This window comes from Protomyctophum bolini, assembly GCF_963924005.1.
Source record: "Protomyctophum bolini genome assembly, chromosome: 23".
Classification (NCBI taxonomy): domain Eukaryota; kingdom Metazoa; phylum Chordata; class Actinopteri; order Myctophiformes; family Myctophidae; genus Protomyctophum; species Protomyctophum bolini.
In genome coordinates, this window is record NC_137884.1 from 15,946,135 (window position 1) to 15,960,351 (window position 14,217).

Sequence of the window (14,217 nt, forward strand, 5' to 3'; positions counted from 1 at the left end):
CTGAAAAGTGGGGGAGTGAAGGGGGAACCCCTGTGGTTTTATTGTGCTTGTATCACTCATCCATACATGTCTACTTCCTTTACAAATCATTGTGATGCACACTTCCTTGAAAGAGAGTTTATGCAAACATTGCAAAGCACGTAGGTATGCACACATACAGTGACAGTCGACACAAGATGTACCAAAGTCTGTCAAGGTTTAATACCGTGGGTCTTCAACAGGGGGTCTGGGGGGTGACAGGGGGGTGTGATCTTTGTGTGATGATGGGAACTATTGAGGGTTAAGTAGTTAAATGTCAACAAACAAAAAAACAATACTGTCAGCCTGTCGCACAAGTCTAAGCTATCTATGAAAAAGTCGAATCTCTTTTTTCGGAGAATGAATAGTGTAATTTTGAGTACCCAACATCTATCGCGATGAATGGATTGGTGCAATAACTTTTCCAGCCATGGTGAGACTACATGCGATGCGGTTATCAGGTGCTGTTCGACAGATTCGAGAGTGTATGAGAGTGGTATCATCAGAAAAGTCAAATTCAAGTCATGTACACACAGGGTACAGTTGAATCGTCTCTGTGGAAACCTCATTATGTCCAAAACCTTTCAGGATTCAAATTCAAAAACATAAAAAGTAGCAGTTCTACAAGCACAAAACTTGGCGCTTCACAATCTTGAGATTGTGCATCTGCTACTTTTAATGCTTCCGTGTGACGCTGTGGTTAGTATATGATCAAGTAGGGGGTTAGTTAATTTACCAAAAAAAAGAATAATAATTGAGATTAGGGTCCCTGCTTCATCTGTCTCTCAGCTAAGGGGTCCGTGACCTAGAAAACGTTGAAGACCCCTGAATGGCTTTGCTCTTTCCTGTTTCCAGAGCCTGTCCATGGAGTGTCCATCTGCGTGGAGAGTGCTGGAACTCTGGGACGTTGTCAAGCCCTGGGCTTCTCCAGAGCGTCCAGACAGAGACGAGCTGGACAGCAGGTATGTTGTATGCTGAGCAACAATTGACACACAAACTATAATTATGTACTTACTGTACCTGTACTTTAGCCTCTGGGTCATTTACGAGTGTGTGTATATATACATACAGTGTAGCTGATCTACAAGCTCACAACACTTCACAATGCAATGTGCTTTAAGCTACATTTGTAATATTGTTAGGACTTTTACTTGGTACTACAGTATAAGTGTATTTTGATACCAATACGAGTGTACCTTTTCTCAAGTGAAAATATGTACTGTGTGTCTGTAACGGAGCCTTACAAACGGTGTACAAAAACACACTACTTCTTCCACTCAGTGCTGCAGCTGTGTTGGGTGAGCCATGAATAGCATTTTCCAAGTTCACAGGAACTGTTACACAAGTTCTGATGAATTTAATAAAGCAATGAGGAACAGTAAATTGCTTTGTTAAGATAAGATAAACACATCTTAACAAACGCAAATGCCCGTGACTTGTACCTTGGCACAGAAGTGAAGCAATCCTGCAGAAGTCTCTAGGCTGGTGCAACACCATGCAGTGCTTAACACGTGTTAAAAACAAGAATCTGTGTGATGGAAGACCATGGGTGAGCGAGAGGATAGCAGCCAGGAGAATGAGCAGACACTGCCAAAGACAGTGTTAAGCTTATTGACTCATTGGAGCGATGTAGAGGCTGCCTTATTACAACAGAACATGCTCAAAGGGTGTACAGTATGGGGCAGTCATGTGACATGTTTTCATTGGTCCAAAAGGTTGAACTGGAGGCCGACTGCTTTGAGGTCAGGCCAGGTCAACAGGTATGGGTCACCCTGAAGACCGTACCAAACTACTGTACAGTCAGCTGGACCAGCACCTACACTGTGCCAGGTCAGACACGCACACACACACACACACACACACACACACACACACAGCTGGACCAGCACCTGTCCTACACTGTGCCAGGTCAGACTCAGCACACTCTCTCTCTCTCGCTCTCACACACACACACACACACACACACACACACACACACACACACACACACACACACACACACACACACATAGTATGCATGCATATGTAAAATCAAACCCGGGTCTCCTGCGGGGAAAGCAAACATATTTATTTTCTTCATTTAACACCCAGTGTTTTTCATGAAATTCCATTGCGCCAAAGACTCATTTAACGTATTTTTGGGCTTTGTATTAAGTACAGTAGGCTTACTACTGGGACGTAGACCCTTCGTCCTACGGTCTTACTCCTCCTGCCCAACACTCCGTTGATGAATGTTCCAAGTTTTCAGCACTTTCATACTTTTGGTAAATGCGCTCTTCACACACTGGAGGACCCGCTCACATTCTCTGCTTGATACATACTCGATACAATGAACTACAACAGTGGTAACCAACCTTTTCAAGCCCAAGAGCCCATTTTATTCCCAATTGTAAGCCAAGATCTTGTATCTATATATACAAGTGAGAAGTGGTACCCATACTCATTCTTCATGCTCTATCTCCGACCGAACCACACTTTCACCACACATCTCTATGCAAAATAAATTCGCCACGCTCCCCGAACTGACATAGCCTATTTTTTAGCCCTTCAAGTGTCTTAGTTACTCTGCAAATATTACTTTTATGAAACACGCTGTTATTGCTCAACGTCAACAGCCTACGTCACAATCGTCATGTTGGCGTCTACCACAATCGTCATGTTGGCGTCTACTACGCCAACTACGTTCACTTAATGGGGCCAGTCTTTCACAGTGACACACATGTTACATGAACCACGCGCCCGGGATGGTTTCTACCCCTCAATGTCGTATTTGCTGCGCCCTTCTAATGCTGCGCCCTTGCCACAACACGCGAGAAACAAGGAATTTAACCACGCTACTTGCATACACTGCAACTCGCTTACAATTCGCAAACCTGGCAACCTGCCTGCCCTGCCTCATACGTCACCAGCTCCGTCGAGCTCAGAATCTGTCGCAGCCATCTTGCTTTCCATTTCGATGGGAGAGTGGACATTTAATGCAAATAAATTATTTATAGGTCCAGCAAGCAAATCATGATGGTCTGTTTGTGCTCAATAGGTCACAATCACATTCCGAAATTAGGTGTTGTGTTTTCTATGACATTTTCCCCAGTAGTAGTTGCATATCTATCTCAGCTTTTGCCTGATAGCACACATGCTAACGTCAGCAGCATTTCAGGACAGATTGCCATAGCAACATACAGTGTGCGCAGACCTAACATGAGTTGCTTACAACACAAACACACAGCCTTTTAACCACGCTACTTACACACAACAGGTCGGGAGTTATTAAACCGAACGTGGACGCTGTTTCAGTGTTACATTTGCTGCGCATATCGGAATAATTGTAACGGCATGCATGATAAATGTAACAACGCTAAAAAACACCATTAAACATATCGTTTTCAGCTTAAAGCAATTATATTTCATTGAAGCAACTCCTTAGCATTGTTTTCATACCATGGATGTGATAAGAAAATGTATCAAACATAAGGGAAATATTAAATAGTATCGGGTGTACCAGTTTGGGCATTTCTTTTTTTTCAATGGGCCAATACATTGATTAAACAAACGTTTGATTGATTGAGTTGTACAATGTTATACAACCCTAAACTACTTTTAGAATACACTACACAATACAATACAATTTGACAAAACAATGGTACATTTCCAGCCATTCAATTAAATTCCCTTGCTTGAAAGGAAGGAAGTAAGGATGCATCTTAATACAGGATCCAGCAGCATCTTAATGATCTCCCATCTAGAACTGGAAAAACAACATTCCTCACCTATAGGCCATCCTTGGGGTGGGGAGGGGTGCTACTGTAATTGTTGCAGTGGTCAGGGTGCTTAAGTGGGCAGATACTGTAACTAGCCAGGGGTGCTAATGTCATTGTGCTGGGTGTGGTCAGGGTGCTTAAGTGGGCAGCTTAGCTACTGTAACTAGCCTATTTATTTGTTTCTAAAAATGTCAATAATTAAATATATATTTTTTAGATTTGCCAATTTTGGCAGTGCCATTGATTGATAAGTTGCAGCATTTGATGTGTGTAGTTCTTTATCCCTTTCTCAACATTTATACAAGTGAAAACATGTGAGCAAAAAGATGTGATCACCTGTAAACTCACTCATTTACAAACAAGCTCACATCACAACAATAATCCATGTAATAATCACAATAACAATACTAATAATAATAATCATAATCATAACAAGAAGCATCTTTGTAAACTCACTCATTTACAAACAAGCTCACATCAGAACAATAATGCATGTAATAATAATAATAATAATAATCATTATAAGAAAAACAACAATAACACTAACAACAGTACAGTACAGTAAAGACGTACAGTAAAGTACAGTACAGAGGACAACATTACAGTACAGTGCCATACTAAGGAGTGCAGTACAGTATTATAATAACAACTCCCGCAATTTCTTTCTTCCCATATTGCGCTGCAACGACACTGGGATGAGCCCGGCGAAGCCGGGCGAAATTCTAGTATAGTAAATAGCAAAAAACACTTGTTTTTTTGCTATTTCTGACAGGCTCAATGCATGTGCACACATCCACACAAAGACTAAAGCTTAAATTAGAATAAATACTTATAGTAAGTTATATTATCAATGTCAAATAATATTAAGACAAATTAGAAATAATTAGTATTAGAAATATTTTGTTTCTCATTTCAATGAATATTCACATTGGCAGATGTTCAAATGACATAGGCATAACATGACCATATATATTTGCACAGATATGGTGACATACTCTCAGGGTCAGCCCACCTTTAATGAGACTGCTGTGACTGACTGCACTTTATCTGCAAGCGTTTTGAAATCTGGTTCATATTTAGTGATTGCCAGTCTGAGGGTGTCATTAAGATGTGAGTCAGTCATACGAGTTCTAAACTTGGATTTTATTATTTTAATTTGTGAAAAGGCCATTTCACATAAGTACGTGGAACCAAAGTAGGCATGCAGCTTCAGTGCACACGACACAATCAGGGGATAGGCTACTTCTCTGCTCACAAGAGACCAACATTCCTTCTCTTTAGCTCTGACCTGCAGCCAGGTGACAGTCACTTACTAATCCAATAATCTCCATTTAAATATCTGAAGTTAATGCAAACACATCCTGCATTTTATCGGACAGCAGTTCAATGACAGTAGGCTCAGTAAAGAGGAAAGGGTTTGATACAAAAGCAGCTACTTGACTCATGCGTTGTACTTCAACAAGTTTTCATATTTCATATTTCATATTTATCATATTTTTTGCTCTATGTGTGCATGTGTACAGAATTCAAACTGTAGCATTGATTATTGTCACGGACAGAAGTCATTCTTTCCCTTTGCATATGCCCTGGAGTGCACTCGCCTATTAGTTTGCATTGCAGACTGGTATATTCAGTATATTTTTCTCATTTTTATATTTTTGTTGTTGCTGCGCAGCAGTTGAGGAGAACGCAACTATGCATTCCTTTAAGCAACACAACTTCTGCAGCTGCATCCATATGTTTAGAATTTGCATCAATGATCAAATCCCAATAATAAAAAATATTATAACAACGAACAACGAAAACTGAAGGAGCAGCGGCGCTATATCGGCTAGTAGTCCCAACTCACGAGCCCCGTAATGAACGCACGTTGTTCCGTATTTTAATGTCTGGTCGGAGAATAAATACAGTATGAATGACGGCGGGATTTATTTGACAACTCTGTCCTGCTTTCTTCACGAGAAGAGAAGAGCGCTCACAGCTGCTAATATGGTAGCAGCCCTGTGGCTGACCTGTCAGTTCTCTTTACGGCTTGTGTAGTCTGGGTCTGGGAAGCTCAGAGCTGCAGCCATTGGCTCATGATACGAGCACACGACCAATGGGACAGATCATTCAGTGTTGCTAAGATACCACCCCCCCACCACACACGCACACACACCCTTGGACGATGGGGTCTATTCTCAAACTCAGAGCCACAGCGCTCTGCTCAAAATGAATTTGCATGTGACGAGCGGCACTGACATTATTCCAATGGGTCTGACCGTCTGACACTTCGCGATCGACTGGAAACGTTCCCGCGATCGACTGGTAGCTCGCGAACCCCTGGTTGGTTACCCCTGAACTACAATGACTGCATTAGGACTATACAGTACAAGTAATGTTATATAGAGAGGAGTGATGTCATACTCTTCCAAATTAACAATTCATTGGAGACTGGAGATGATGTCATTTTTATTGTTACCCCCATGGTCTAGATTTGGGCCCAATCAGGTTCCGTATTCCGGGCTAGTGTCGACTGTGTCGTTCACTGAATGTTACCTGGAGATGACGTCAGTTATTTTGTTACGCTGATTGGCTGAAGGGGTTGTCTGTCAACGCTGTACTCCTGCAACCAAACATGCATTAACAGGGTCCAGACTCCACACAAAATGTGATTTTAATGGGAGTGGTTAACCAATATATTCTCTTCTCTTCTCTTGCTCTCACCGGAGGCGGTCGATGTTGCAAGAAAGATGCATTTGGTGCTGCTCTGCGGCGACATAAGGGCCATGCTTGCACGCGGTCCTTTGTCTAAGACAAATGTCTTCCTCGAGAGACAAATAAAGCTTGAACTGAACTGAACTATCCAGGCTACGCTTTTTTAACATCATCAAGAGCAAATCATATAATTGACTCGGTGGTAGACCTAAAGAGGTCCTTTGACCAATGACTGTGGGCTTCAGTTCTTGAGCGATTCCCACGACTCTCTAACATATTGCCCAATTTCGCGGAAAACGACAACACAGAACTGCCAAAACTGCAAAATGTAGCTAGGGAAACAATATTGGGTCTTCGCCTATTAATAATTGATTATATAATATTGTTTATTATCATCTCTATTTCACCAGACTGCAACAGTGGAGATCTTCGAAGCCATGTCCCAGAATGCATCAGTAAGTTTTGTTCACTTAAACTGCTGTGTATAGGCATGTTCCTTTAACATGCTATTACCAAGTGTTTTTATCACACCAATAGAGCACTGAAGTCTGACGTAATATAGCCCCCCCCCCCCCACCTCCCCCATTCTGAATTCCCATAGACTTGTTTAATATCACGTATTATTTGAACTGTGTTCCAAAATTAAACAAATGAGCATGGTTGTTTGACTCGTATTGATATGAAGCATCAACTGACGACGGTGAGAAATCACTAATGTTACCGCCAATTCCGAAAATATGCATTGTTCCCAACTTGTATTGTTCCTGTGTAGACCGGTGCTCCGGTCTATTTATTGTATAAAATTGTGTTGCAGATTAAACCTTTTCATAGATATCATAGATGGCTTCATAGACTTAATGCTTTTTTTGTTTGTTTGTTTTCAGACATTTCAGACAAAAAGATTAAAAAAAAAGACCAATGATTTAGTTTTTGTGGTTAATTGGTTCTGTGGTTGAAGTGGCGTATTGTTTCTAATTGTCTCTCAGCTGGGAGGCTGCAGTACCAGCTGCATCCAGACGGGAAGCAGATGAGCGTCAGCGTGTCAGACATGTTGGAACACGAGGACTACAACGTGCGTCTCTGTCATCAAGACTACGTCTGCGCAGACACCGGAGCCTACGCACTGGTAGGTACTACATTCTGTCATACTGGTCTACTCTGGACTGTACTGTTATTAACACATTCTGACCTGAGATCAGATTCTAAAAATGTCTTCTACATCCTGACAGTTTTCTGAAAAAGCGTTCAGTCGTTCTTCGATTAAAAGAAAATGGCAGACCACAAGCTCTGCTATGAGCTTGTAGATCTGCTATTTTTCAATAGCTAAAGCATAACGTAATGCTAACACCAAAAGGTTTCTTATTTTTAATTATATATTTTCTATCAATTATACACCCCATGGAGCCTTGAATTCATGGTGTTTTTTCCAGTAGAATCAGATGGCGGCTCAAAGAGTCTCCTACCGCCATCAAATATTGTCTGAGGAATGCGACAAAATCAACAAAAGTCTCCATGATTTCAAGGCTTCATTTGATGACCTGTGGAGACTCCAATGCAGGTCAATGGAGTCTCCTACCACAGACTGCCAGTCATTACTTGCGCAAACGGAGCGTGCAAGTAATAATTTCGCCCGGTCTCTTCAACGTGACAGCCGTCAACCATTTGATGTGTATGCAAAAAAAAACAGCAAATCTGTGCCTGGTTTGCTGGGACCAGACTACACAAATGACCATATGTCTTACGTCATCATTTAGAGCTAGTCATACGTATACTATACACATAATCAGTCAAAATAAAATAGCAAATTGTGCCTGATCTGCTGGGACCAGAGTACGTGGTGTGTATATATATATGACTAGCTCTCAATGATGACGTAAGAAAAATGGTCATTTGTGTAATCTGGTCCCAGCAAACCAGGCACAGATTTGCTGTTTTTCTTGCATACGCATCAAATGGTTGACGGCTGTCACGTTTTGGCACAAAGTAACCACAGTATACCGCTAATCAAATTACAACTACATACTCTATATAGTATATGTATATGTATACGTATGTCTTACGACATAATTTAGAGCTAGTCATACGTATACTATACACATAAGTGTATAATCAGTGTAAACGTTCACATAAACGTTCCTTCACAGAGATACTGAGATGTGACAGTTTACAGCGGTAGAAAGTACTTGCATGCTCTGCTTGCGCACTAGTTGGCCATTTATGGCCTACTAGTGTGCAACAAGCAAGTATGCACTCGGCAGAGTGCAGTTCTAGTTAAATTATGTTTCCTATGCTGCGTTAGTGCGTTCACTCTGGCAGATAAAGCTACACAGCATTTTTGTAGCTTTGTCGCTGAACTTGAAACTAGCACATTTTTTGCTTTGTCGGCTGTATGTCGCTGGCTTCCATTGAAAATGAATACATGAAAATGGTAGACTGTAGATTTGTACATGCCCGTGTGAACGCAGCATTGAGGACGGGCATCGATTAACGCAGACGTTGTCGTCTGGATCAACGTCTGTTCCAGGTCTGCTCATGAAGGGCGCGACAACACAAGCGTAAAAAAAGCTCAACAGAATCCAGGTCTAGTCAGTCGTGGCTCATCACTCAATCATCAGTCATCGACACACGCACGCACACACACACACACACACACACACACACACACACACACACACACACACACACTCTGTAGGCACACATGTGTACAGAGATGCATAGAGACTCGATATAGTCATACATACATAAACGGACACCAACGGTAATGTTTATCTTGCAGATACGGAAAGAGGAAGTTGTGAAGCGCGTCACTCTGATGTACTCCAGACCGGTGCCATGCCTGTGCATTGAGGTAATCACCTGTGTATCCTGCCTCACGTCTCCACTATGGAGGAAAACTAGGTATTTGTTCTAAAACTGAGCCATGTTAGAAGCCGTTACAATAAAAGATGGACATGCCAACAGATAATTAAGATAAGATAAGATTATTATTACACCAAAAGAAACAAAAAGATTATACAAAACTAAACACATTTTAAACTAGGGGAATCAGGGGGGTTGGGGTGACCAAGTAGAACTCTGCAGTAATTATTCGATTTGCTGCTGCACCACAAAAAAAATTAAAAATATAAAAGAAACAAATCGATGCATTTACATTATTTAGTTCAGTAGTTAACACTCACATGCATGATGGGGCTGAATGGTTAACCACTTAAGTTCTATATATTTTTTGTACAACAAATAGCGTAAATTGTCAAAGCTTGTAGATCTGCTATTTTTACCATTCACTTTTTAAATTTTTATCTTATCTTATTTTATTTAATCCTATATTAAAATTGGCATGCGGCAGACCACGTCATCACACTCATGACACTCCACCATAACTCAACCATAAACATATAAGGAGTTTCCAATGCAGCTACGCCCAAATATGAAGTGTGTTGTCTAACCTCAATGTGTCGTCACAGCATCGGCACAAACAAATCAGTCAGCTCCATATTTGGAGCTGAGGAGCTCTAGAACAATGACCAACAACTACCATAATATGAAGTTTGGGTTGATATTTGTGACCAAAAGGTATGGCACTGTACCGGCTGGCAGACCACGACAACAGAAGAGAAAACAACGTAGAGATGTGAGGTCTGCATAGCGACCCGAACCTCTAGTTGTACATACCACTTTACTGTGTGTTTAAAATGTGACTGATTTGACCACTATCACTATGTCTCTGTCTAAAATGGGACTGCTTTGACCACTATCACTATGTCTCTGTTTAAAATGTGACTGCTTTGACCACTATCACTATGTCTCTGTCTAAAATGGGACTGCTTTGACCACTATCACTATGTCTCTGTTTAAAATGTGACTGCTTTGACCACTAGATTCAAGATTCAAGATTCAATAATTTATTTGCCATGTCAACAAGTTGATAGGAATTTGTCTTGGTTCATACTCAACATATACACAAACAAGAAGGACAGTACAATACAAAAACCAGCAGCATATGAAATTACATTCAGTTTTTTTAAAGTGCTATATGCATATACTGTACTAGGAGTTCAGATGTCTAATGGCTACTGGGTAAGTGCTATCCCTGAAGCGACATGTGGAGCTCTGGATACTTCTATATCTCCTGCCTGATGGGAGGAGATTGAAGAGGTGATGTGCAGGATGGGAGTTGTCTGCAATGATTTTATTTGCCTTCCTAATTATTCTGGTGGAATAGAGTGAGGAAAGTGTAGGGAGGCTGCATCCTATGTTTTTTGATGCGCGACGTACTACTCTTTCCAGCTTTGATTTGTCTTGAGAGGTTGTGTGACCAAACCAGACAAGCATGGAGAAGGTGAGAACACTTTCAATAGTGGCCCTATAGAAGTGAGTCATGGCTGCTTGGCTGACTTTGAACTTCTTAAGCTGCCGCAGGAAATAGAGACACTGGTGTGATTTGCTTATTATGAGACTGGTGTTAAGATCCCATGATAAGGATTCATGGATGGTGGTCCCTAGGAACCGGAAGGAGGAAACTCTATCTACCTCTTCCCCATTGATGAAGAGGGGGGGGAGGGGACACGATTTCTTTTTCCTGAAATCTATGAACATCTCTTTGGTTTTAGAGATGTTTAGGATTAAGTTGTAACTCTCACACCATCTCACCAGCTCCTCTACTGCTCTGCGGTAGTCAGTTTCCACCTCGTTGGTAATAAGACCTACTAAGGATGTGTCATCAGCAAACTTATACATCATAACTGTACTAAAGTGAGATTGACAGAAATGTGTGTATAAAGAGTACAGAAGTGGAGAAAGGACGCACCCCTGGGGGGCCCCAGTGTTTAGGAGCCTCGACAGCGAGACGAGATCACCTATTTTGACCACCTGTTTCCTGTCACATAGAAAATTAAAGATCCATTTACATAGAGGTGTACTGACGCCTAGCTCCTGTAGGGTTGAAATCAGCTTCCCAGGCACTATTGTGTTAAATGCGGAGCTAAAATCAACAAAAAGTACACGAGCATAGGTGGATCTGGATTCTAGATGTTGAGTAATATTGTGCAGACAGAGGGACACTGCATCATCTACACTCCTATTTGCTCTGTAGGCAAATTGGTGGGGATCTAGTGCTATGCTGGACAGGTGTTTACATACCAGTCGCTCAAAGACTTTCATAATGACAGATGTTAGGGCAACAGGCCTATAGTCATTAAGACAGGTGATATTATTTTTCTTTGGGACAGGAATGATAACCGCAGATTTAAAGCAAGCAGGCACAGTACAGAGTTCAAGTGACCAGTTGAAAATGGAAGTGAGGACAGGTGCAAGTTGGTCGGCACAGTGCTTTAGTGTGGCAGATGACACGCCATCAGGCCCTGCCGCCTTTCTGGGGTTTTGCTGACGGAGCAACAGTCTGACATCATGTTCATGTATGTTGGGTGGAGAGTCACCCTGCTCTCTTGGAAAAGAGGGGGACTGATGGTCTTCACCATTCACGAACCGACAATAAAAATCATTAAGCCTCCCAGGAAGGGAGGGGTCCAGATCTGGAACATGGTGCTTGGTTTTATAGTCAGTGATGTCCTGCAAACCCTGCCATACACCTTTGATGTCATTTGCTTGCAGTTTGTTTTCAAGCTTCACTTTGTAGGAGGCACTATCACTATGTCTCTGTTTAAAATGTGACTGCTTTGACCACTATCACTATGTCTCTGTTTAAAATGTGACTGCTTTGACCACTATCACTATGTCTCTGTTTAAAATGTGACTGCTTTGACCACTATCACTATGTCTCTGTCTAAAATGTGACTGCTTTGACCACTATCACTATGTCTCTGTTTAAAATGTGACTGCTTTGACCACTATCACTATGTCTCTGTCTAAAATGTGACTGATTTGACCACTATCACTATGTCTCTGTCTAAAATGTGACTGATTTGACCACTATCACTATGTCTCTGTTTAAAATGTGACTGCTTTGACCACACTACTCTCTCCATCTAAATGTGGCTGCTTTGCAGGGCTGGTCAGCAGTGATGGATGCGCCCAGGGTTCAGATGTGTCCCTTCAAAGACCGTGAGTTATTGTGACCAGACTTGACGACTTCTAGTAATGTTTTAACCCATTAAGACATGAAACTCCTTCATGTCAAGGACACCAAAAATGTAATGTATTTGGCCGCGTGGACCCCCATCTCAAAATATTTTGTTTCCCGGGACCGCCAGAAGCAAGGACTTGAAAATGACTGATTTTTCATTTTTCAAAGCTAATAGCTGCTATTTTTTAATCACCAATGTATCAAAAATAAAAGTGGTTAAAATCTAAAATGACACAAATGCATTTCCAGTTTGAATGTAATGGTTTAATTCTGATGGTTAGGGTGATAAATTGAAGCTTGACCATCAGGTCAAAAAACCGTGTCACATCCTGTGTCTATTGGTGAGGTGAGACATGACCTTTGACACCATCTACAGTAAAGAAGTGCAGGGAGACGAAATAGAAATACAACTACATATATTCTCTATCATACAGATTGGACACAATTACATTTATTTAATTAATTTATAAAAAGTTAAGGAGCAACACAAGTTTATTATTTTTATTAATCAGTATTTTGAATCAAACTATTCAAATGATGCCTCATTTGAGTTGATGCCTTTATTATACACAGTGAAAATTCAAGATTTATCCCAGCGTATATTTGTGGATCTACAAAAAATAAAATTTAAAATAAAAAAACGTACAAAGTTTATATTTCTTGGGGGAAATTAATTGCACGCCAACAACCCCCAAAGTATGCATGGACCTTTGTTATGACTCCTGACTCCTGTCACGGTTTTTGAAGTTTCTCCTTTTTATTTAAAATTAAAAATTCTTATACAGGTCTGGAGGAGCTGTGGTACGGCATCACCTTTGACCCTGTGGAGGAGACGTTGTCATGGGAACCGGCGTGCCCGGTGTCTGCGTCGGTACGGTTGTGTCAGAGCGGAGGGGAGGAGTCATGTGAGGATCTGCCACACCCCCACCCCACCAAGACCACTGGCAGGAAAAAGGTACATGTTAAGCCCCTCCCATCGGGTTCTCTGGGGGGTCCTTGAGGAGGTTCAAGGGGGTCCCCAGCCAAATGATTGATAATTAGGAATGGACCCTTGGGTCTGTAAGGCTGAGAGTGGACCATTTGTACACTCTCAGAGTTAACACTGATGATACTTCAGTGCAGATTGGGTATAGGGTGACTTATGGATTTTCCTGTTTTATAGATAGATAGATCAAATACAAGAAAAACTAATAGTTCAGACAAATATCTTATTATTATCTAATTACAACAATAATAATAAGTTGTTTTCAGTGGTTGCATATAGAAGTTTATCATGTTCTGTTCATGTAAACATGCTCACCGAATCAATCAGAACGAATGCATTGCATGTCCGAATTCAACGCTGAGACTGATGTTTGTCAATGAGCCGTTGCCTGTATGCAATCCTATGGTGCGTGTAGAGTAGATGTGCATGGATGAATGGGTCGAGCGTGTGCATGACGAACAAGTGCATTGATTTAAGGGTCCTAAGATTGGTGTCTGGGTCCCAGAGATCAAAATGGTAATCAAACGGGGGTCCTTGAAATTGAAATGTTTGAAAATCACTGCTAATGTAAAGCTGTAAACATCTTCTCTTGTGGGGGTCTCTCTGACGTATCTTTGCAAACGGGGGTCTGCAGGCTAATATCTATTTTGGGGTCCTCCACATGAAAAGGTTTGAGA

The 14,217-nt window shown here is 41.3% G+C and overlaps 1 protein-coding gene across 2 annotated transcripts in view; it reads left to right on the plus strand.

The window, feature by feature from the left end:
- il17rel (interleukin 17 receptor E-like) overlaps positions 1–14,217 on the plus strand; it is a 30,461-nt gene that overhangs the window by 7,007 nt on the left and 9,237 nt on the right. For both annotated transcript variants that reach the window (XR_013963584.1, XM_080757610.1), the window contains exons 4-10: positions 874–980; positions 1,734–1,848; positions 6,884–6,928; positions 7,460–7,599; positions 9,250–9,321; positions 12,479–12,533; positions 13,341–13,510. Coding sequence is in view for 1 of the 2 variants with exons in the window: in XM_080757610.1 (XP_080613736.1) it covers positions 874–980; positions 1,734–1,848; positions 6,884–6,928; positions 7,460–7,599; positions 9,250–9,321; positions 12,479–12,533; positions 13,341–13,510 (704 nt within the window). In the remaining variant the exon portion in view is untranslated. The remainder of the gene's footprint in view (positions 1–873; positions 981–1,733; positions 1,849–6,883; positions 6,929–7,459; positions 7,600–9,249; positions 9,322–12,478; positions 12,534–13,340; positions 13,511–14,217) is intronic.